Source organism: Lampetra fluviatilis, chromosome 73 (assembly GCF_964198595.1).
Source record: "Lampetra fluviatilis chromosome 73, kcLamFluv1.1, whole genome shotgun sequence".
NCBI lineage: Eukaryota > Metazoa > Chordata > Hyperoartia > Petromyzontiformes > Petromyzontidae > Lampetra > Lampetra fluviatilis.
This window is the reverse complement of record NC_136347.1, coordinates 2,449,270-2,474,560: the sequence shown is the minus strand read 5'-3', so window position 1 is coordinate 2,474,560 and position 25,291 is coordinate 2,449,270. Positions and strand designations below refer to the sequence as shown.

The window sequence follows — 25,291 nt, the reverse complement described above, 5'->3', positions numbered from 1 at the left end:
AAAATTCGTTTTCAAAATGAGATTTTTTTTCTGGGGGGGGCCTACACCCCCTGGAAGATTTGGTCCCCCCCAATGTTGACTCCATGGCTATGGCCTTTTGGTCAGGTATTGAACATCTCCTCGCCACCGCGGCACCCAGTAGTGAGAGACGAGAGAGAGCGAAGATGAGAGAGTAGGGTGGTGTGGCGAAGAGCACGGACGAGGGATGTATCGGCCCAGCAGCGATGGACGCCAAGAGAGATGCCGTGCTCCAGGGTAGCCACGTGGCTCTAGAGCCGAGGCCTTCACTTGAAGACGCAGAAGGTGAGCCAGTAGAAGACGTTGAAGAGGAGGAAGAGCGTGGGGAAGAGCACTCGAGCAGTGCGGTCGATTCGCTCCGCACTCCACGGGTGCAACGCAGATAGGACCCCCGTAGCTGCCTGCGCACGCACACAAAGGCAAACATCCCCCATGTATCGATTTAAAGCTTTCGTGACTGCAGGGATTCATCTTCTTGGTTCTTTCGGTAAAGTCACGTAGAAGGGAAATAATAAAATAATAAAAATACAACATCATAATATTTTATTAGAACCTTCCCCGACGGTATGTGGAGGCTACATGGGGGATCTTCTTGGTTCACGTAGAAGGGAAATAAAATAAAACATTTTTATATGTGTAGTAATTACTCAGGAGGCTTGACGACGGGATCGGAGGCACACTTATTTATTAACACAACTTGTATACAGTTAGCGAGTATACACAGGACCTAAGGGGTAACGTCCCCTTACTCGGCTAACAGGGAGACACAATATCTAAGCCCCGCTAACCTAAGCCCAAGTCCTCCACTAGGGAGCTAGGGGAGGCTACCTGTCCCAGCCCTGGTCAAGCTGGGATCCGACCCCCTGAGTTCCCAGACCTGCTCGTCAGTCTGGGCTCTCGGGGCCACGCCACCGGCTTGCCCTGGTCGGCCCTTATAAGGACAGCGAGCCAGGGGAGCTCCGGGGCCTATTCTAGCTGGTCTTCCGTCTTCGCTGGTTAAAGCTGATACCTCGACCTCGAGCCCTCCGGCTCACCCCCTCTTATAGTCCGCGGCCCCCCCGGGAGGGGCCCGTGGGGGATGCAGGTGCGGACGTCGGTGTGGCCACCTCCTATGTGTACGGCCCTAACCACGCCCCTTGTGTTTGTTTGCCATCCGCTCCCATACACAATTACACCTCTACATCTGTAATAATATTTTATAATGTTTTGTTTTTATTATTTTATTATTTCCCTTCTTATTTAAAACATAATAATATTTAATAATATTTTATTATGTTTTATTTTTATTATTTTATTATTTCCCTTCTTATTTCCCTTCTACGAAAACCAAATAATAAAAATAAAACATAATAATATTTAATAATGTTATATTTTTTTATTTTATCATTTCCCTTCTAAGTGACTTTACCGAAAGAACCAAGAAAATCCCCCATATAGCCTCCACATACCGTCGGGGAAGGTTCTGTTCGCGAGTATGCAGCAGCAGCACCTACGAAGGCCGGCACTTTGTCACACGAGGGGGTTGGTGGCCAGTTTGAAACCGGCCAGCCACCCTGGTTAACACTGCGATGTGTATCATTTACGATACAGATACCACGTTGAGAATCCCTCGATTTTACGAACGTTCGCTGGAGGAAATTTCGCGTTCACGCAATTGACAAATTGTGGACACTTTTCGATGAACGAAATCGGATTTCCGCGTAGAACGAAATTTCACTACGGCACGCGCCATGCAATCATCAAACAAGAAGGCTGCATACTCCATCCGCTACTGGACATTCGTGACAAAGCGCCTCATGGCTCATCAGATGGAACCACAAACGTCTTGAAGTGGCGAACGCACCACGGCTGAGCCGTGTGTCTCGCCACCCCGAATGGGAGATGGAGAAGGCCGAGAGAGAGGAGAGGTGTGGACGTGGGCACCGTGTGGTGTCCATAATCAAGGTTTCCGGGTTAGATCGCGCAAGTATACATGTGTCTGGACCCTCCACCACCCGACACGGCCAATTAGTAATCAGGGATTTGTCACGTAAACAAAACGCGCCAAATCGTTACTACTTCAACCCAACTGGTGTGTTGGAGAGTAAATCCACAACATTTACAATTTTAGTACGCCGTTTCGCTGGTAATTACATCTAGCATCATCGGGCGGTTTGCCAGAACAGTGAGGCCATCCACCTGCTTCCGGTCTTAAATAGATCAAGATGACGTCATCACTGAACCCATCAGGTACAGAAATCAGCGGCGGTGGACGGGGGAGTTATTGTAATTATATAATTGATTAGTAATATCTTTCCTCAATACCTCAACCTTGTCACTGCTCGGATTGGCGGACGAGAGGCTCCTGGCTTGTCTGGACATCACGTTGACCGCAGCGAACTCGAGCAGAGACGAGAAGACGAAGATGAGGCACGTAGCCATCCAGATGTCCATCGCGTTGACGTACGACAACTGCAAGACAGTGGTGGGCGGGCGTCGGGTTAATTGATCCGACCGATTGTATTTGGTGGTGCCCCTGCTGCGTTGTGTCATCGGCATAACGACCTGCCGATTGGCATCAGAGAAGCTGGTAGTTTGTGCACGTTTTCATCGTCATCATCATGAGCATCATCATCGTAGATGCATGCGCATGGATTTATTCATGTGCTCGCTCACCAAAATCCAGTGGCATGGAATGAACCCAGGCTGGCTAGTGGTGGATTTGCTGGCGCCAGCCTCGTGAGTTACTGGTGCCGGCCACGTGTTCTAGTTATTATGTAAAGTAAAAAACAAAATGGCGCCGCGCGAGCTGGCTGCCGTACGACATCTCCAGCGTCGCGTCTCCTCCTTCCCATCGAGCTTAGTTATTCAGTACCCCCCCCCCCACCTTCTCTTTATCTTCTGTATGCCCTTAGCCACTGTCTTTAGCTACTTCGCTTTCATATTCTATTCATTCTAGATTTGAAGCTTTCGTGACTGCAAGGATTCATATTCTTAGGTTTTTTCGGTAAAGTCACGTAGGTAAAACATTAAAATTAATAAAAGTAAAATAAAATAAAAATCACGACGTTGTGTTGCCTCCGAAACGTCGTGATTTTTATTTTATTTTACTTTTATTAATTTTAATGTTTTACCTACGTGACTTTACCGAAAAAACCTAAGAATATTCTATTCACTTTATTTTATTATCTTCTTGGCCGCACTGAGTGGCTGACCTCGGCCTCCAGGACTTTGAGTCAAGATCACTCTGGCTGCTTCTCACTGCCTGCCGGCGTCGTCTGCCGGCGTGCAGCCCGTGCACTGCCAGCACCCACCGCTGGCCTGGGGTGTTGTCGACGTCCCTGGGCGAAATCGGGTGCGGCCCGACCGTCTGTGGATCCGGAATTTTGACTGCCTCCATGCTGGGCAAGTGGCGACCCCTACCGTTGTATCGCCGCCACTACAGGCGCCCCAGTGCTGCCTCCGACGTACTGTTGACGTGGCAGCTTTGTCCACATTGCGGCCTCCTCCTCAAAGAGGAGCAACATCGCGCATGTTTATACATTGTCATTACATTTACGTGTGCCGCTTGGGTCACCAGGTTCGTAGCACGGCGCATTAACCAGTGCCAACCACTGCACTACCGCCGTCCCTCAGTTCACCTTGGGCAGCGAGGACCGTGCCCCGCTGCTCTGAGTGGTGAGGGTGAGGACGGTGGTGATGCCCAGGGCGACACGGGCCGGCGCCGCGTCAGGGTTGATCCAGAAGGAGATCCAGGAGAGGAGGACCAGCAGGGTGCTGGGGATGTACGTCTGCGTGAGGTAGAAGCCCATGAGACGGCGCAGCGTGAAGTTCGCCATCAGCATTGAGAAGTTTCCTGTGGTCCCCCCAGCAGAAAGAAGCAGATGCACCCCGACCACTGGAATTATTGCACCATAGACTCAACACTGCACCAGTACATTTAAGAAATCCCCATCAACCTCCCTCCGTTCCCCTCTTTATCACCTCTTCTCTATTCCCAATTCCCTTCTTCGCCCCTCCACTCCATCCCGTCCCTCCCCTATAGAAAATGTGTGATCCCATGTGGCCCTCTTTTACAGCCACTCACTCTTGGGCCCTTGCACTGCCCTTGTAATTTTTATTTTATTTACCGCTAGCAACTTACAATTAGTGACTAAGACACGGCTATTGTGAACCTCCTTCCAGAGACGTGAAGACCCCGGGCAGGGCAGTACTGGCCTAATCTCTTTGACATGGCCATAATGAACCCACTGGGGCGCCACAGTGGCGAGATGAGGTTCACTACCTCATTTGGTATACAGGAGAGCAGGGGTTCAATCCTGACCCCGACGCCTACATATTTGGAGTTTGCATGCCTATCCCCATGGTTGCATGGATTTTTCTCTGGGTCCTGTGGCTTTTCTCTCCACATTTTAGAAGCAACATGCGTTTTAGAGTAGATGGCCGCTATAAATGTCCACACGATAAGCCACTTCATTGAGCTACCATTTGTGGCCAGGCGGCTTGTGAAAAAACAAAAGCTTATATAGCTCCTTCTTGGTTCTTTCAGTAAAGTCACGTAGAAGGGAAATAATAAAATAATAAAAATAAAACATAATAAAATAAGAACAGGTCTGTCGGAAAGACGCTGTCTTTCCGACAGACCTGTTCTTCACCTGAGGACGGCTGCTTGCGTTGTGGCCGAAACGTCGTGAGAATTGTATTTTATTATGTTTTATTTTTATTATTTTATTATTTCCCTTCTACGTGACTTTACCGAAATAACCAAGAAGATGAATCCCTGCAGTCACCAAAGCTTTAAATCGAAACGTATATAGCTCATTGGGCCTTGATAAAATGGCAATGGTTAAAGAGACACAGAACGAGAGCTTGAACCTAGGATCTCTGCATTGCGGGCCTAGTGTGGTTAAAATGGTGCTTTTTTAAACCAACCCAGGGCTTGACCCCCTGAATATCAGCAGTGATGTCCCAGTGTCTTTGGCTTGGCCATTAGAAACCTATGAGATTAGTGATAGACAATTCAGACCCAAGGGCTTAACTCTGCACGTGATAGGCGCTGACCTGTCCGGAGATGCCGCTCGGAGTGCGACAAGGTGACGTTCGTGAAGCTGTACTGGGGCAGGCTGATGGAGGGATCGTGCACCATCGGCCTATCTTTATCCCACATGAACACCAGGTCCTTCTGTGTGTATGCACCTTCAGGACAGAGCGCAGGGAGGACACGGATCACATGCATGGGTCGTCGGTTCCGTTCAGTCTCCCAGTGCGGCAGTTGAGACAACAGTACAAGCTGCTCAAACTCTCTACCCCCACAACCCCCACTCTCCAACGGCACTCTGCGTGTGGCATGGTAACGTGTGGGTAACTACCACTTCTAATAAGTGAAGATGTTATGACCAAATTGAGTTTTTATAAACGTGTGATATCCTCCAAATGGAAATTTCTGAATGTCAAGACGACATACTCTTTGGTTCTTTCGGTAAAGTCACGTAGCTGTAAAATAAAATAAAATCACTGCGATTTAATTTATTTTCTTTTATAGCTACGTGACTTTACCGAAAGAACCAAAGAGTATATGGATCCCTGCAGTCACGAAAACTTCAAGTCAAGACGACACTTGTAGTGCACATGATAGCGCACACCGATAGCTTACCCATTAGATCACCCAATAGCACACCAGGTAGATCACCCGTTACATCGCCCAATCGCACACCAAGTAGCTCACCCGATAGCATGCTGCGCCAATGATCGTTATTGAACTCACCACTGGAAATGTAGAGCGGGCACACCTGTGTGTCCATCGGGAAATCGTGCAGGTTCATGGGGCAGCTGAGGGTCAGCGATATCCTGGATGAACAGAATGATACAAATCCTCATCAGGGTTCAGATCTTCGTAATTGACCTTCATTTACCCTTTTAAACTGGTACAAAACTGACACCTTTATACAAGGCATCATGTTTGCAATAACCACAACACAAGTAGTCAAAAATGCAAACAAAAAGAAGCAACTCTGATAATAATATGCACTGTCCTTGAAGTTGATTGGTCCACACCCGAGACGGCTTTCTTTAGAGCCTAGTCCCCATTGGTGTAGGGCCAGATGACACCAGAAGTGCGCTGTCTTTGAGTTGTACGCCTTCTGGTGTCATCTGGTCCAACACCAATGGGGACTAGGCTCTAAAGAAAGCCGTCTCGGGTGTGGACCAATCAACTTCAAAGACAGTGCATATTATTATCATTATCAGAGTTGCTTCTTTTTGTTTGCTTTTTTGACTACTTGTGTTGTGGTTATTGCAAACATGATGCCTTGTATAAAGGTGTCAGTTTTGTACCAGTTTAAAAGGGAAAAAAACCCACTACTATATTTTGCCACTGGTAAAAGAGATCTCAGTGACCTTCATTTGTGAAGAGGAGACTTGGACTGGTGTACTTCAACTTTCTTTTGTTGTCACCGCTCGAAAACCACAGCAACACCTCGTCATCAAACCAACCTCGTTCCCTCGTTTCACAGTCCCTTTGCTTAAACTTCTCTGCCCTTCTCCACCAATTGCCTTTCTCTAATTTCCCACTCTTTCTACGATCCGTTTCTCCACATCAATCTGATTTGTCATCCACTCGCCAATCGGCTTGCGTGTCGTGCACGTCAGTAGTCGCACCCACAATCTCTATTCCTTACCCGAGCGTGCCGCGTATGTGCGTGGCGTCGGTGACCCCTGACTTCCGACTCTTCTTCGGTGTATTCCCCATGTGCGTGTGTGTCGGTGCGGAAGGTTTGCGTGTTGTTTGTGCAGTGCGAGTGCGTGAGAATGGATGGAATATCCTCGACAATTGTATTACAGCAAACCATTACCTCTCGCGGGTTTAGTTATCACCATCCTCAAACTATGTCCGGGACACTTGTTCCAGTGCCCAGTGTTTTATTATTATTTTATTAAAAGTACCCCGAGCCATGAACTGAACGCCACGAGGGCATTTTTTAAATCCTTTATATTAAGTGCACTTGCTTGCTTGCTTACGACCTTGCAAATCTTTCGGTCGTTTTTTTAACCCACTTCCCGTGATCCCATCGAGCTGACATTTTCCACACAGACTCGTTGTGCGTGACAATTAATGTTCGTGAAAAATTTTTTCAAAAATTTTACACTTTTTAGGACAAAAATATTATATTTAATTACCAATTGCTTAATGCTTGCGCTGCAATCATCTGACCCATAGGTGGCAGCCATCTCAAGCCAGAGGACAAGAGGACTCTAGCCGCCACGCATATAAAGGATTTAAAGTGAAAACTTTGTTTTTACGGGTTCATTTTTTAGAAATGTTAAAAGGTGTTAGTATTTGAATGCCCTCGTTCTGGGTGAGTGGTATGGAAGATCATAGTTCCCTTTTTCTAGATGACCGGGGGGAAAGAAAGATGCTTAAATAAAATCTTGAAAAAGAATGTTTCACCCTTTCTAGCAATAAACGACCAAATAGATACCTTTTTATTTGTAAGGAATCAAGTCCGCATTAACCACACGTAATTGTGGTGAACATGCAAACATAGAGGCTCTGATGACACTGGTCAACACACTTTTTCTGGCATAAGGTATTCCAACGGTTGTAAGGTAATTTTGGGGTGCTGATTCCAAATCTGGCATCAGTTTTTGTCTATTACATCAGGTTTTTGAGATATCAAATATTGCATTTTCAATAAAAACTGCAGAAGAAAAATATTAAATAAATGTTGATATCTACATAAAATGATATTATAAACACACTATCCTAAAAATACAGCACCATATTTTAACACTAAAGCAGTCACTGACTCGCAACAACTTGCAATCATAAGTGACAGAGTTAATTTCGGGTAAAATCAATGAAAATGGGGTATGGCGATAGCATTAAAATGATGTGATAGAGCAAATCTGAGATCAGATTTGGAATCAGCATCCTGAACTTATTCTAGAACAGCTGCAAAAGTCCAGGCCAGAAAAAAATGTTTTTTTTTTGTTGACCAGTGTAATATTTGACATATTCCTTTGAAACTGATTGGCCTACACCAGAGACATCCTTCGTGTCCAAGCCTCACCAGTGACGGACCAGTGAACGCCAAAAGGGCGAACGGTACAAACCCTTCACTTTAAGGCCATTCGTAGCTCTGAGTTGTAGCTGTAGGATAGAGGAACAACCTGATGGAGTAGAGTACATTTCCATTCTCCCAAATGCGCAGCATGCTGTTGGGGGAAACGGTGTCGTGCACGAGGGCCTTCTTCTCGTTGACAAAGTTGAGGTCGGGGATCCAGATGAACTTGCTGATGCTCTTGTCCAGGTCTATGGTGGTGAAATTTTGTTTTGGTTTGAACTCGAGTCGATTGTCGTTCCAATGCTGCCACAATATGAGATCCACTCGGAAATCCTGGAGGGGTGGGGTGGGGGGGTGGGTTGACAGTATACACGGTGTGCGTGTCAGCAGAATGGAGGAACTGTGACAAGGGTCATGGAGGGGCCCATTTGGAAGCTCCTGGAAGCGGCTGGTGGGTTCGAGAAGGGAGGCGTGGCCAGGGCGGAGCCAGGCCACGCTGGTAGCATTAAAGGGGCCAGGAGCCCGAAACGTCGTGATTTAATTTATTTTATACCCACGTGACTTTACCGAAATAACCAAAGAATATGGATCCCTGCAGTCACGAAAACTTCAAATCTAGATTGGAAATGTACTCGTTAAATTGGCAATCCACACCTATTTAATTGTTCCAGAATCCAATTCTGCATCAACTGCCGAAGGAATCGGCCACATTCAGAATTGGGCCATTTGTAATAACCCCAACGCTCAATCAAGAAAAGTCCACAGAACTGATCTTCAGGCCAAAGGGTAGACACGGCAGCTGCGGCATCAACCACTAACCCCGATCCACCTCCCCTTCAATTTATCGAGAGAGGCGGTGATGAAAATTTGGGTGTGGTCATCACCAGTAACTTTTCAATGGCCCCCCACATTGCCTCGATAGTTGTGGTCGTGTGCTCGTACGTTATATGCCCTAGGCACACATCGCTGTCAACACATATGGTTTACCCCGTATTCTTGTACAGGGGAATTGAGTTTTCAGGTCTATACGGCGTACAACCGTTTCAATATGGGAAAAACATAATTGTTGTCTATTTGTGTTTTCCCTTGTGATGGGATTTTGTAGGATGAACGTTGGGGTTTATAAGGGGCACGGGGTGACCCAGTAAGGTCTGAATTGGTCTGTAATAAGGTAAGGCACCGATCAGGGGTTGAAAGGTATGCGCAATCACGAGCGCATGGAATGCCTTGATGCTGCATATATTCTTTCTAGATTTGAAGCTTTCGTGACTGCAAGGATTCATACTCTTAGTTTTTTCGGTAAAGTCACGTAGGTAAAAAATGAAATTAAAATTAATACAAATAAAATAATAAAATAATAACGACGTTTCGGAGGCAACACAAGTCTCCGTCATCAGATGGGACCGTCACAGCCAGATTTGCTCACTTGATACAGCAAATCTGGCTGTGACGGTCCCACCTGATGACGGAGACTTGTGTTGCCTCCGAAACGTCGTGATTTTATTATTATTTCATTTGTATTTATTTTAATTTCATTTTTTACCTACGTGACTTTACCGAAAAAACTAAGAGTATGCATATATTCTGTTTTAATCTCGACCCTTACCGCCAAGATGAGCGATGTTTGTATTTTGTTGTATAGAGCAGCACTATTAGACCCCCCCCTTCCCTTTTGGCAATGAGTTGTAGCCCTTACCACCTTTCCCCCGTGTATTTTTTAAAGTGTTTCCGAAATGATATATGCAGCCGCGGCGTGTCGGCTGCTTTAACTCACTTGAGTGTGTGTAAAAACATGCTTTATTATTTAAAAAGGGATCGAACCCACGACCTCCTGTATACCAGGCGAGGTATTTGACATCTCCTAGCCACCGTGTATTAACCAGCAGTGTGGCTGTGAGCTGCAATTGTGAGCCCCTGCAACAAGCAGCAAATACGCTACCGCTTGTTAGTTTCTTAAGTTTGTTGAGACAGCTAGCCAGGATCGGGAAACACTTAGCCCACTTTTCTGCAAGTCTATGTGTCTTGGAGTCTGAGTCTCTGTTATTTTAGTCATTAAGTTTTTAAGCCGGCAGGCTAGGATTTGGGCAAAGCTTACCCCACGTTTCACCCAGTCTCTATGAATCGCTGAGTCTCTGTATTTCCATTTAGCATGGTTGGCTACGTATGGTGAGAAATAAGTTCTACATACATACCTACCTCCTATGACTATTTCTGCGAGTCTATGTATTTCTGAGCCTCTACGTTAGTTTGTAGTCGGAGTGTCGGGTCTCTGTGTGTGAGACACGGCCGTGTTGAGCGAGCCCCGGGCGATGCAAGTCGACTGTTGTGCTGCCCGGCTACTCGCGTCACTCAGCGCGTTGTTAGGACCTCCGTTAGGAACTCGGCCATCACTCACCATGTTGGTCTCGTCTATGGGCCCGATGCTGCTGATGAAGATGCTGATATTGACATTGACGACATGGCCTAAAAGACAAACATCATCATCAGCAACAGCAGAATCCTCATGGGCAGCAGCAGTAGCAAACACAGCAGCAGTAGCAACAAAGACAGCCGCAGCAGCAGCATCATCTGGAGCATAACACTGGTCAACACACTTTTTCTGGCATAAGGTATTCCAACGGTTGTAAGGTAATTTTGGGGTGCTGATTCCAAATCTGGCATCAGTTTTGTCTATCACATCAGGTTTTTGAGATATCAAATATTGCATTTTCAATAAAAACTGTGGAAGAAAAATATTTAAAAAATGTGGATATATACATAAAATAATATTATAAACACACCATCCTAAAAATACAGCACCATATTTTAACACTAAAGCAGTCCCTGACTCGCAACAACTTGCAATCATAAGTGACAGAGTTAATTTTGGCTAAAATCAATGAAAATGGGGTATGCCGATAGCATAAAAATTAGATGTGATAGAGCAAATCTGAGATCAGATTTGGAATCATCACCCTGAAATTAGTCTAAAACAGCTGCAAAAGTCCAGGCCAGAATTTTTTTTTTTTTGTTGACCAGTGTAATCTATTAGCACGGTTGGCTACTTACGGTGTGAATGAAGTTCAACATACAACTGTAATGGGTTCCGGAGACACTTGTAGAGGTAACTTCTTCATTACAATACAACTCTCCAACAGTCCTGATACTCTGTTACAGCCTAGGTACACAGCCTAGGTACACAGCCTAGATACACTACTCTGGCTTCCTCGGAACTCGCCTTCACAAGGACGTAGAGCCGGGAGTTCCAGAGTCCCACCCCTGGCCCTCACAGCGTCCCAGGGTCCTTAGATGGCTGGTCTTGGGTCTTGGGTCTTGAGCTGCAACTGGCCCTCATCGGCCAGGGAGCTGCCCTTTTATGCCTCGTCCCCAACGAGGGGTGGGGTTGTGTGCGCCCCCAGATATCCCACAGAGCACACACAGCCCCCCCCGTTGGTGGTGCCAAGGGGCTTAACTGGCTGGGGTGCCTGGGATCCCAGCGCCTGGCGCCAAGAGGCCTAAGCGTCTGGGTTGCCTAGGGTCCCAGAGCCCCCAGCAGCCCCTCCCCTCTTATGTCACTACACAACTATGAACGCATCCTGAGCGCGTGAAGGACGTACGTCTGTATTGACACAGACCCCCACTGCTGCTGATTGTTGTGACACACTGCACCAGGTACTCGGATGAGCCCGAGTCGACTTAGGGGAGCCCCAGGAGCTGTTCTCATCTTCTCCACTGCTATTAGGGTCGTGAGCGGGAACGGAACTCGGGTCACCAAGTTTGTAGTGCGGTGCGCTAACCACTGCACCACCACTCCTCAGTGCATCGCTAATACAGAGCACTTCAAAAAAGTGTTAACACTTATATGGGACTATCGTTGTTAATGGGAAAAGAACGGATAATACACTGTAACATGATAACAAATCTTCTTGGTTCTTTCAGTAAAGTCACGTAGAAGGGAAATAATAAAAAAATAAAAATAAAACTATATTATACTTTTTATTATTTTATTATTTCCCTTCTACATGACTTTACCGAAAGAACCAAGAAGATGAATCCCTGCAGTCACGAAAGCTTTACATCGAAAAAAATGATAACAAATGTCTGTTAATAGCTTCCAAAAGTCAATCTCCACTTGTTCGCCATCATTGTCAACACGTGCCTGGACTCTTCTGCATGTGGTCTCCAGAGCCCGGAGGCACATTTCTCGTGGTATTGATGCAAATTCTCAGAAGTATTAAACAACTATTGAAGCACCCTGTCGAGATGTTAACCACCTCGCCTGGTCTACAGGAGGTCGTGGGTTCGATCGCAACCCCGACGCCTGCTACTGCTGTCTATTTGGAGCTTCCATGTAATCCTTCTCCCTGTGGTCGCGTGGATTTTTCTCCGGGGCCTCCGCTTTTGTCTCCAGATTTACGAAACAACATCACGCGTTTTGGATTGTCTGGCTGTCAATATGGCCACGGGATTAGCCAATTCGTTGGGTTATCATTTGTGGGCAGGTCGTTTCTGAAAAAGAGCTACATAGCTCGGTGTGCTGTACCTGGTAAAATATATGTTTAATAGACTAAGTTTGGGGCAATGTTCATTCCTAATATATAAAAGGGAAATTTGTGAATGTGTGGCTGTTCGAAATGTTTTATTTTTATTATTTTATTATTTCCCTTCTGTGTGACTTCACCGAAAGAACCAAGAAGATTTTAAGCTATCGTCCGGTTCAGTGATTCTGCACTTGCTCTATTACTACAATACTATACTGCCTTAATTTTTTTTATTAACGACTGGGTGTTTAAGGTGAGCGATTTGTCGTGTTTTCCGGCTGTTTGGCAAATGGAAACATACAATTACTTGACTATGCAAGTAAAGAAATTGTGTTTTAATATTTTGTTTTTTTAATTTAAGGCCCCATTATAAACACACGCTACAGGGTATAGGGGAATGAGTGACTGCGATAGTTGCGTACTTGGGGATCACGAAAGGGCTATCGGGGAAGGGACGGGGAGGAGTGGAGGTGCGAGAGAAGAGTCTGAGAATGAATTCTAGATTTGAAGCTTTCGTGACTGTAAGGATTCATACTCTCAGGTTTTTCGGTAAAGTCACGTAGAGAAAAAATTAAAAATAATAGAAATTATAATAGAAATAAAATAATAAATCACGACGTTTCGGAGGCAGCACAAGTTTCCGTCATCAGGTGGGACCGTCACAGCCAGATTTACTCACTTGAGACAGTAAATTTGGCTGTGACGGTCCCACCTGATGACGGAGACTTGTGTTGCCTCCGAAACGTCGTGATTTATTATTTTATTCTATTATTTTTTACCTACGTGACATTACCGAAAAACCTAAGAGTATGAGTTTGAGAATGGTCACATTCCTTGCCCATATCTTGTGCCACCACGGAGGGACGTTGCTCACAACGTCAATAACATCGCAACCAAACGCGAGTTTTGTGTTTTTAGATCCTCCAATTTGACTCCCTTGCACGAAGAGAGATGCGTGAATTTTTATTTTTATTTAGTCAACGTGTGCAGACCATTTGTGGAGCCGAGGGTGAAGGGGGGAAGGACGCAGCACGTGGAAGACCCGAGCACACTCGGAGGGACCCAACCCCGCCACCCCCCTCGCTCTTCCACATCCACCAGACGTCTCGCAGTGGTGTTGGTGGTGGAGGGGAGGGAGGTTTGCGAAGCTCACCGTTATTGGGCGGTCGGGTCTCCTTGATGTGGTCCTTCTGGTCAATCAGCTGCTGGACGAATTGGAAGTTTTTCTTATTTAGGGTCGCAATGACGACGGAGTCGCCGTCCTCTATATAATCGTAGTAATCGTAGTAATCGTATCCGGTGGCGTTCTCCGTGGGTTGAGCGTGAGTCGTACTGTGGGCAGGAGGGGATGGGCGGGATGGGGGGGGGAGACAACAACAACGTTCGGCCCGAATCGACCTACGGGACCGCCTCTCTCTCGCTACTGCGATCCCCATCGTGAGTTCCTCTCCGCCGATGTCGCCCAGAGCGAGATCTGTGGGCGTGGTGCGAAGGCGCTCCATCAACACGAAGTGAAATTCTAGATTTGAAGCTTTCGTGACTGCAAGGATTCATATTCTTAGGTTTTTTCGGTAAAGTCACGTAGGTTAAAAAATGTTTTATTAATAAAAGTAAAATAAAAATAAAATAAAAATCACGACGTTTCGGAGGCAACACAAGCGTCCGTCTTCAGGTGGAACCGTCACAGCACGATAGCTGCATCAAGTGATACAGCTATCGTGCTGTGACCGTTCAGGCGACGGTTCCACCTGAAGATGGAAGCTTGTGTTGCCTCCGAAACGTCGTGATTTTTATTTTATTTTTATTTTACTTTTATTAATTAAAAAAATTACCTACGTGACTTTACCGAAAAAACCTAAGAATACGAAGTGAAATGTGCGTGCGTTGAACTTCTTTCGCGCCGTACAGTGAGTGGTCAGCCGTGCACATCGGAGGTGTGGCGGGGGGTGGGGCGAGGATGAGAGCCGTGTGACAAATATAAAACTTTGAAAAAACAAAGGGGCCGTCCATAAATGACGTCACGCACCTAGGGGGGGGGGGGGGGTCAGACGTTTGTGACGAATAGATCACGACGTTTCGAATGCAACACAAGCGCTCGTCCTCAGGTGAAAATGTAAACCACACAGCGAGGGAACACACAGAGGGACATCGCACACATAGCACACAGAAAACGGCAAACTGCACAGAGGCAAATACAGCAAGAAGATGGGAGGGAACTCTTAACCAAAGCAAATAATCATAATCGAGGGTGTATTGCCCACTTAGAGCTGAGATAACCCCTTTAAAAAGGCATTCTACAATCGCATCCAATCAGAAAGGCAAAGACAAAGATCCCCCTGTAGTCTGAAAAGACTGTCGGGGCAAGTGCTGTTAGCGAGCACCTAATGAAGACCGTCACGACACACGAGGGAGTGGGGTTGGCCAGCACCACGCCCGACCGCCTTTGTCTCCCCTAGTGGCGATGTTTACACATTCAGGTCCTCATTAGAGGCCTGAGTCGACCACGAGCGGTTTAAATAATCGTCGCCGGTGTTGGCCGTGAGCGAGAATCGAACTCGTGTCATAGGCGGGTTCGTCACCCCTTACCCACGTGGTGCTGACCACCGACCCCCCCGCTCGTGTGCCAACAACAGCAGCAGCAGCTCCAGGAGGTGCTGCCTGCTGCTGCCTGCTGCTGCTGCCTGCTGCTGCTGCCTGCTGCTGCTGCCTGCTGCTGCCTGCTGCTGCCTGCTGCTGCTGCCTGCTGCTGCCTGCTGCTCCTGCTGCTGCTCCTGCTGCTGCCTGATGCTGCTGCCTGCTGCTACTGCTGCTGCCTGCTGCTGCCTGCTGCCGCCTGCTGCTGCTGCTGCCGCCTGCTGCCTGCTGCTGCTGCCTGCTGCTGCCTGCTGCTGCCTGCTGCTGCTGCCTGCTGCTGCATGCTGCTCCTGCCTGCTGCTGCTGCCTGCTGCTGCCTGCTGCTGCTGCCTGCTGCTGCTGCTGCCTGCTGCTGCTGCCTGCTGCTGCTCGGTCTGGTTGAGGCTATGCGGGGGTGGGGGGGTCATCTGCCGCTGTCTTGGTGGAACCTTTGGAAGAGCGAGTTCATCGTGGCCAGAAAGGTGACGGTCATGGTGAGCACGGCCCTCATGGCGCCCTCCTGCGGGGAGCAGCAAAGAACACGCGACGCTTAGAGGTGTGGGTTTGATTGGCACATCAGCAGCGTCGTCGTCATCATCATCGGCAATCTCAGAAGTAGCAGCAGCAGCTGCAGTAACATCGGCATCCAGCAGCAGCAGCAAAATCCGCATCATCATCATCATCGGCATCATCAGCAGCAATCTCAGCAGTAGCAATACAATCAACATCATCATTAGCAAAATTAACATCATCATTATCAGCAGCAAGATCAGCATCATAATCAGTGGCAAGATCGGCATCATAATCAGTAGCAATATCATCATCATAATCAGTAACAAGATCGGCATCATAATCAGTAACAAGATCGGCATCATAATCAGTAGCAAGATCAGCATCATAATCAGTAGCAAGATCGGCATCATAATCAGCAGCAAGATCGGCATCATAATCAGTAACAAGGTCGGCATCATAATCAGTAGCAAGATCGGCATCATAATCGGTAGAAATATTAGCAGCAAGATCAGCATCATAATCAGTAACAAGATCAGCATCATAATCAGCAGCAAGATCGGCATCATAATCAGTAACAAGATCGGCATCATAATCAGCAGCAAGATCGGCATCATAATCAGTAGCAAGATCGGCATCATAATCAGTAACAAGATCGGCATCATAATCAGCAGCAAGATCGGCATCATAATCAGCAGCAAGATCGGCATCATAATCAGTAGCAAGATCGGCATCATAATCGGTAGAAATATTAGCAGCAAGATCAGCATCATAATCAGTAGCAAGATCGGCATCATAATCAGTAACAAGATCGGCATCATAATCAGTAGCAAGATCGGCATCATAATCAGTAACAAGATCGGCATCATAATCAGTAGCAAGATCAGCATCATAATCAGCAGCAAGATCAGCATCATACAGTGGCAAGATCGACATCATAATCAGTAGCAATATCATCATCATAATCAGTAACAAGATCGGCATCATAATCAGTAGCAAGATCGGCATCATAATCAGTAGCAAGATCGGCATCATAATCAGTAACAAGATCAGCATCATAATCAGTAGCAAGATCGGCATCATAATCAGTAGCAATATCATCATCATAATCAGTAACAAGATCGGCATCATAATCAGTAGCAAGATCGGCATCATAATCAGTAACAAGATCAGCATCATAATCAGTAGCAAGATCGGCATCATAATCAGTAGCAATATCATCATCATAATCAGTAACAAGATCAGCATCATAATCAGTGGCAAGATCGGCATCATAATCAGTAGCAATATCATCATCATAATCAGTAACAAGATCGGCATCATAATCAGTAACAAGATCGGCATCATAATCAGTAGCAAGATCGGCATCATAATCAGTAGCAAGATCGGCATCATAATCAGCAGCAAGATCGGCATCATAATCAGTAACAAGATCGGCATCATAATCAGTAGCAAGATCGGCATCATAATCGGTAGAAATATTAGCAGCAAGATCAGCATCATAATCAGTAACAAGATCAGCATCATAATCAGCAGCAGGATCGGCATCATAATCAGTAACAAGATCGGCATCATAATCAGCAGCAAGATCGGCATCATAATCAGTAACAAGATCGGCATCATAATCAGCAGCAAGATCGGCATCATAATCAGCAGCAAGATCGGCATCATAATCAGTAGCAAGATCGGCATCATAATCGGTAGAAATATTAGCAGCAAGATCAGCATCATAATCAGTAGCAAGATCGGCATCATAATCAGTAGCAAGATCAGCATCATAATCAGTAACAAGATCGGCATCATAATCAGTAGCAAGATCGGCATCATAATCAGTAACAAGATCGGCATCATAATCAGTAGCAAGATCAGCATCATAATCAGCAGCAAGATCAGCATCATAATCAGTGGCAAGATCGGGATCATAATCAGTAGCAATATCATCATCATAATCAGTAACAAGATCGGCATCATAATCAGTAGCAAGATCGGCATCATAATCAGTAACAAGATCAGCATCATAATCAGTAGCAAGATCGGCATCATAATCAGTAGCAATATCATCATCATAATCAGTAACAAGATCGGCATCATAATCAGTAACAAGATCAGCATCATAATCAGTGGCAAGATCGGCATCATAATCAGTAGCAATATCATCATCATAATCAGTAACAAGATCGGCATCATAATCAGTAACAAGATCAGCATCATAATCAGTAGCAAGATCATCAGCATCATCAGCATCATCGGCACCCCTGTTGTATTCTCGCGGTGTGGATGGAGCCAGAGTTGGTGAATCACACACAGATGACGTTGTGAAACTCCCTTCTACCCGTGGGTGGGTGTCGGTGATGAGCCGTGACCCCCTGGCTCTACCAGGGGGAAGTGGTACAGCAGAATCTGTGGACGAATCTCCATCTGTTCCATCTGTACGGGATCGAGTGTTGCCCCCTCGCACGCTGTTCGGATTGTTTTTGTGTCCGGGCACTCCCATTTCCCCCCACGCGTTAGACGCGTTAATAGCCTCACGCACATCGTGATACATAGAGGGGACCGCAGAGCTTGGGACATCTGTTGGGAGCACCGGATCACTGCTTGTCTGTGGTTCCTGCTTGTACCTGCTGAGTCGCTTCGTCTCTGTCTCTGTGTCTCTCTCTGTGTGTCTCTCTCTGTCTCTCTCTCTGTGTGTCTTTCTCTTTGTCTCTCTCTTTGTGTGTGTCTCTCTCTCTGTCTCTCTCTCTCTCTTTGTGTGTCTTTGTCTCTCTTTCTTTGTGTGTGTGTCTCTCTCTCTCATTTTCTCTCTATCTCTCTGTGTCTCTCTCTCTGTGTGTCTCTCTCTTTCTCTTTATCTCTCTCTTTGTGTGTGTCTCTCTGTCTCTCTCTGAGAGAGCAATCGAATGCCGTGCGGTGTGTTACAAGCTGAGATTATGAAATGGTTTTAATAGAAATAATAAAATAATAAAAATAAAACATAATAAAATTACATATTATATTATTTTATTATTTCCATTCTACGTGACTTTACCGAAAGAACCAATAAGATGAATCCCTGCAGTCACGAAAGCTTTCAATCGAAATATGGTTTTAATACCTTTTTATTTATCAGCAGCAGCTGCGAACTCACTAACAATCATCATCAATAGCTTCATCAACATCACATCGATCTCCACCCAGCGGTGAATAGACCATGATGGCGATTACACTTAGAGAATAGAGAGATGAACACGTGGATTAGAGAACACACGCACAGCAGACACCACCATGCTCACATCGATTTCCATCCAGCAATGGATGGACCATGATGACAATAATCGACAGACGAAATGCGGAATCGATCTCAATGGGATCTCACCTGGCTCCAGCCGTGAACTTTGAATGGCTCCGAGGCTCTGCGCGCCCCACCGAGACCCCTCGTGTTTTTATTAACACCACGACGTCGCCTCGTCGCCTACATGCACTAGGATTTACAATCGATGGCATTCGCAAATTACACTGAAAGCCCCCACCACCCCCATCGCTCACGCGCGGCTAGGGCATTGCATTTGGTCCCGCGCATAGGCAGCAGCCAACCCAGCATCAAATTACGCGAAGGTGATGTGGACCCAATGTCAATGCCCTCCCCCTCACCCAGCGGCTGATGGGCTGTCAAAACATCTTCTTGTACATATACTCTTTGGTTATTTCGGTAAAGTCACGTAGGTAGAGGAATAAAATATAATATATCACAACGTTAAATTTCGATTTAAAGCTTTCGTGACTGCAGGGATTCATCTTCTTGGTTCTTTCAGTAAAGTCACGTAGAAGGGAAATAATAAAATAATAAAAATACAACATAATAAAATAATTCTCACGACGTTTCGGCCACAACGGCTGCTTGCGTTGTGGCCGAAACGTCGTGAGAATTATTTTATTATGTTTTATTTTATTATTGTGGTTAATGTAAGCATGATTCCTTGCAAAAGGTATCAGTTTTATTGCCAGAAAAACGGGGGAAAACCCTATTATTGTGTCAACAGGGGGTCAAAACTTATTCTCATTTTTCATACTTTGACACCGGCACAAAAGGCGTTCCCATGAGATGTGTCGGTGGGTGTCCGGCAAACGCAAAACAGCGCTCGGTGGTGCTGGACGGGAACGCGGTGGTGCTTGTGCCGTGCGATGGAAGGACAATTCCAGTCGACTTTAACACCCCCCCCCCCCCCACACGGTGCTCGTTGCCACTGCTCGAGACACCAGCGGTGGACTGCGAGACGCGGAGGAGGAGGAATCCGATGAGCGACGAAGCTCTTGGTCACAGATGTCCAGTAGAGAGGCACAAGGGGTTGGCAAGCTACAACAACACACGCATTAACTCTTGACTTAAAGCTGTCGTGACTGCAGGAATTCATATTCATTGGGTCTTTCGGTAAAGGCACGTAGATTGAATTTCGATTTTAAGCTTTCGTGACTGCAGGGATTCATCTTCTTGGTTCTTTCGGTAAAGGCACGTAGAATGGAAATAATAAAAATAAAACATAATAAAATAATTCTCACGACGTTTCATTCAGACTGTCTTCTCGACAGACCTGTTCACCACATGAGGACGGCTGCTTGCGTTGTGGCCGAAACGTCGTGAGAATTATTTAATGTTTTATTTTTATTATTTTATTATTTCCATTCTACGTGACTTTACCGAAAGAACCAAGAAGCACGTAGATTGGTTCAAAGAAAATAACAAAAAACGAATTATGCGAAGCGACCGCTTGTGTTGTGATCGAAACGTCGTAGTTTTTGGTTATTTTCTTTGAACCTATCTACGAGACTTTACCGAAAGTCCCAAAGAATATAAACACAACAAAAACCATTGTAGGAGTGCAAAGTAGAGACGTGGTAAGAAAATCACTAAACATTTAATTAACTGAATGCATAACTTATCAATAACTTTATTATAAACTTTATTAATAACTGTACTAATAACTTCATTAATAACTTAACTCGTTGACTGTGTAGGCTGCAGGAGGGTTTACGACACACGACGTTTGGCTGACCCCATCCCACCCTAGAGCCCAATAATGAATGTTGACCGCATCCCTTAATAGTTAGAAGGCGTGATGTGCTGTCAGGGAATATTTGCACTCCTGGTTTCATATTTTCAATGAGTCCCTCTTTGGTTTCCCAGCTGCTGAAGATCAACAACTTTGTTAATATTTGCAGGAGCTCACTATCGGGAATGATATTTTAAAAATAAGACTCACCGCAAACATCATTATCAGCAGCAGTTCTCCGACATAATTGCGTAGACCCTTTGTCGGTGTGAATTAGAGATGGAGTCCCTTCTATTTCAGTGTAAGAGAGTGTTGTTTAACAAGGCTGAGATCACGGTGGGTGACATTTTAAAGTGTGAGTGAGTGGGTAAATGGATAAGTGTTTGGGTGACAGTGAGTGTGTTGGTGGGTGAGATGGTGGGTGAATGGGTAAAGGATCGATTGAGACTAAGAGTGCGTCAAGTGAAGTTTATCTTTATTCACCCAGGGTTGAGAACTCAAGAAACCAGGACAGGAGCCGCGTGTACAAACGGTGACCTGACTCGCGAAAAGTGACGAAAGCAAAAATCTAATTGAAAAAATTGGCTAGAGGAAAGGACTCCAATGCAGCGGTGCCAGTTGTCGGTGTGGCTACGATGCGGGGTGGGCTGAGACATCCTCGGTCACAACGGAGCTTGGTTATCGCGCGTGTAGAAAAATTGTGCCCGAGAGCAATCCCGCAGCGAGGCCCGGACACATGCGTCACTAAAGGATGTGCGTTGTAAATTGAATCCGTAACGATGTGTAGTGGGTTCCAGGAGACTTGCGACGTGACTTGGAGGCAACACTTGTATTTATGACAACGTAACACGGCACCCCTTTACCCCGCTCTCTAGGGAGGTACAGCCTCCGGGCTAACGTGCTCTATCACTCGGGGTAATCTAGAGCCCTCTGGCTAGGGGTGACCTCGGGGAGATTGACTGACCCGATCCAGCCAAGGTGCGGGTCCTGACCACTGGTCCATACTCGGGCCCGGCCCTTACATAACTGCTCTAGAGGAGTTGTACACCCCTAGCTGCCACTGCAATTCATTGGCCTAAAATACAATGTTTCGCTCCGGATGATCGCTGCAATGTATGATCTGTGTTTTGATTTAGTGTGCTGATCTTAAAGGTGCATTGAAAAATGTTGACACGCCGACTGATGTTCCTGCTGTTGTGGAGCGACTCATGCAGCCAGCTATGGCTGCAGAGTTTGGTAGTACATGTTGTTTACGTCGTTTATTGTGAAAATTCGGTCACAGTTCCTATGATCACTGTTTCATTGCTTTTATGGCTTTATTTTGTTGATTTTTAAAAAAAAATTCGGTTTGGCCATGTTTGTTGTAGGACAGAGTTAGACTGATGGCCTTAATCTAAGTTGTCTTGTGGTTGTTGTTGTTTGACTTGCATCCCACTGGGATTTTTGCGCAGTGTTGGTGTACGGTGCTTTTTCTGCAATATTTTGCTGTCTTTTCTCGGATTTTCTGTTTGCACATAGTCACTTTAAAATGTTTTCTTGTTCATGTTTTTGTTTTTTTGTTTGTTGCGGTTGCACCCGATTCAAGAGCCAAATGGCTCACAGGGCTATACCTAATAAATGAAACTTGAAAACTTGAAACAAGGACGTCGGGTCCCAAAGTCCCAGGGTCCTAGCCTAGCTGGTCTTCAGTCTTCGTCTTCGTAGCACTGCCTCGAGCCGACCTTTTATACCTGTACCGGGGACTCTCCGCCCCCGGTACCGCCCCCTTTCTGGAACCTTCCAGTGGATTCTGGAAAGGCCCCCCCCCCAGCGCCTCACCTGGGGTCAGAGGTCACAAACGGGTTTTGATTCCGTACCCGTACCCGGCCGCACCAGGGTCGCAAATGGGTACCCATACCCTACCCGAAATGAGTGACAAACGGTTACTCACCGGTGACTCACGGCCTACCCGTACCCGGCCGCACCAGGGTCGCAAATGGCTACCCGTACCCGGCCGGGTACGGGTAGCCGGGTATCGGGTAGGGTACGGGTATCGGGTACCCGGTTGCGACCTCTGCCTGGGGTAGGGGAGGGGAACCCGGCCTCTCTATAGTCCGGCTCTCTATCCCCTTGTCCAGGCTGGCACCCCCTACAGACCCCTGGCGGTAACTGCAGGTAAGTGTCGATTTAAAGCTTTCGTGACTGCAGGGATTTATCTTCTTGGTTCTTTCGGTAAAGTCACGTAGAATGGAAATAATAAAAGAATAAAAATACAATTGCATTTTATTGTTTTATTTTTATAATTTTATTATTTCCTTTCTACGTGACTTTACCGAAAGAACCAAGAAGATGCAGGTAAGTGCACATAGGCGGTGTGTGCATACGTGTTTACGACGCTACAAATGTATTGAGAGTGCAATTTGAACGTACACAATATTTGTTACTGGAGCGCTGTGCGTTGTTGTCGTCGTCTTGGTGAGGTCTGCCTCTGCTTTTTCTCTCGTTTAGCTGCATTGCCCAAGCTTGGTAATTCATGACGCCTTGTCCCACACCTCTTTATAATCTTTCTGTCTCCTCTTCTTCCCCACCACGTAAAATAAATGTTTAACCCAATCCCCAACTCCATTTGTCGTCTATTCTCGGCGACCTCTCTCTCCACACACACGCGCGCGCATAGACGTATTATTTAGCGGTCATGCCACTGCCAATGCTGATGCTGCGCTGGCAATGGGTACACAATCACAGATAGCCGCGCGTGATGATTTCGAAAAGTTTTTTGGTTTGGCCATGTTTGTTTGTTGTAGTACAGAGTTAGACTGATGGCCTTAATCTAAGTTGTCTTGTGGTTGTTGTTGCATCCCACTGGGATTTTTGCACACAGCGTTGGTGTACGGTGTTTTTTCTGCAATATTTTGCTGTCTTTTCTTGGATTTTCTGTTTGCACTCAGTCACATAGTCACTTTAAGATATTTTTTGTTCATGTTTTTGTTTTTTGTTTGTTGCGGTTGCACCCGATTCAAGAGCCGAATGGCTCACAGGGCTATACCTAATACATGAACTTGAACTTGACTCTTCAACTTGCGTGACCCCCCGCCCCGAACATCTGACCCTGATCGCACCAACAACCCCACGTGACCTCTCTCCACACGCACGCTACCGCTGCTGATGCTGCGTTGGGTGCACAATATGAAAAAAATACCAACAATCTCGCAGCACTTGTGTCAATAACAAACAGTGTGTGTGTGTGCGTTTGAGGAATTCCATCCGTAGTGGCTTTTCATTATTTCTGGTGGAGCCCCGAGGGTAAAGATTCAATCTCCTGGCTCCACCAAATGGGGTTTGGCCAGGAGACGTCATAGACGCCTGTCCCCCCGGGGCCTCCGGCACAAGCTTATTAGTTACATATGTCAGTCGTGGTTTAGTGGTAATTTATTGAAGGTGGAGGGGTTACCATCCCCTCGCACTCGTCCAGAGCCCCCATTTAGCCACTGTGGTCGTCTCAGTCAGTCGACCCGTGGCACTTGGGTCTGCCCCGTGACCTGCCAGCAGGCTTTCGACACTTCACGTGGCCTCAAGGTGCACATAGCCTGGCACAAGCGTCGTGGTGACGTCACCGCCACTTAGTGGTGAATGGCGGTTGTTGTTGTAGCGTCTCAGGCGACCCGAGTTCGATTCCTGCTCACGGCCACCCACAGCAGTGACGATTATTATCTGACCCAGTCATGGACCCAGTCAAATGCAAACAAAAAGCACACTATGATAATCTATGCATTGTCCTTGAAACTGATTGGTCCCCACCAAGGGACGGCTTTCTTTTGAGCCTCAACCCAATTGGTGCTCGACCAGAGGACGCCAAAAGGCGTACACAGCTCAAAGACAATGCACTATCAAAGTAATGAGGGCTCGGGGTGAGCATCTACATCATTAGACCTCCTTTGCCAGTACCAAAATATAATAATAGGGTTTTCCCCTTTTTTCTGGCAACACCAGAGATGAACTTTTGAGATTTTTTCACATTTCAAAATTAGCAAATAAACATCTTCAAATGGTGCTTTTCGCACAATGTCATTCTCAAATGGAGAGTAACAGTGCATGGGCAGTGATGTGGGCAGCAGTGCCATCTGTAGAGAGTTATCACTGCAGGCCCTACGGACTAGAAGTGCCCAGGGCCTACAACAAACAAGCACCTTCATCCGTCCCTGAATTTGAGACCGCAATTTTAGACCACAGCCCCTTAGAGGTAAACCCTTTGACATGAATACTGAAAAACACTGTCCAGTCTTCGTGGAACAGTAAGTCCTCTGATTAACACGGTTGGCTACGTATGGTGCAAAAGAAGTTCAACATACATATGTGTAGTGTCAACAATTCAGAGATAGTTTATAGGAGGCAGCTGCTTTTTATGAGAACATTCACGGTCTCGCCTGCACACTCTCCACCGTCGCTTAGCCTAGCCTGGACACAACACTAATACTGACGGCGCTGACTGAGACAGCCAACTACTGTCTAGCAGCGCAATATCGAGCGAAGAGGGCAGCGACGACGGCGACGAGACGGATCGGAGCACAATTCCTCTGCCGCCGAA

General features: G+C 46.4%; 1 protein-coding gene across 1 annotated transcript; it reads right to left on the bottom strand.

Annotated features, from left to right (window-relative positions):
• Positions 1-284: 284 nt before the first annotated feature.
• Positions 285-24,187, bottom strand: LOC144953268 (glycine receptor subunit alphaZ1-like). Its single transcript, XM_078883839.1, has 10 exons — positions 24,158-24,187; positions 15,643-15,713; positions 13,734-13,912; positions 10,456-10,523; positions 8,167-8,393; positions 5,762-5,844; positions 5,059-5,193; positions 3,639-3,853; positions 2,323-2,469; positions 285-419 (listed from the first exon to the last, which is right to left on the bottom strand). The coding sequence occupies exons 1-10, from the start codon at positions 24,185-24,187 to the stop codon at positions 285-287; spliced, it is 1,290 nt and encodes a 429-aa protein (XP_078739965.1).
• Between the last annotated feature and the right edge of the window lie 1,104 nt (positions 24,188-25,291).

Excerpts from the sequence above, each read along its gene's own strand:
- LOC144953268 (XM_078883839.1), bottom strand. The coding sequence starts at position 24,187 with ATGGGGGCTCTGGACGAGTGCGAGGGGATG. Across the intron at positions 5,194-5,761 it reads CCCGCTCTACATTTCCAGTG|GTGCATACACACAGAAGGAC; the intron begins GTGAGTTCAATA and ends TCTGTCCTGAAG. Across the intron at positions 420-2,322 it reads CGAGCAGTGACAAGGTTGAG|GCAGCTACGGGGGTCCTATC; the intron begins GTATTGAGGAAA and ends GTGCGTGCGCAG.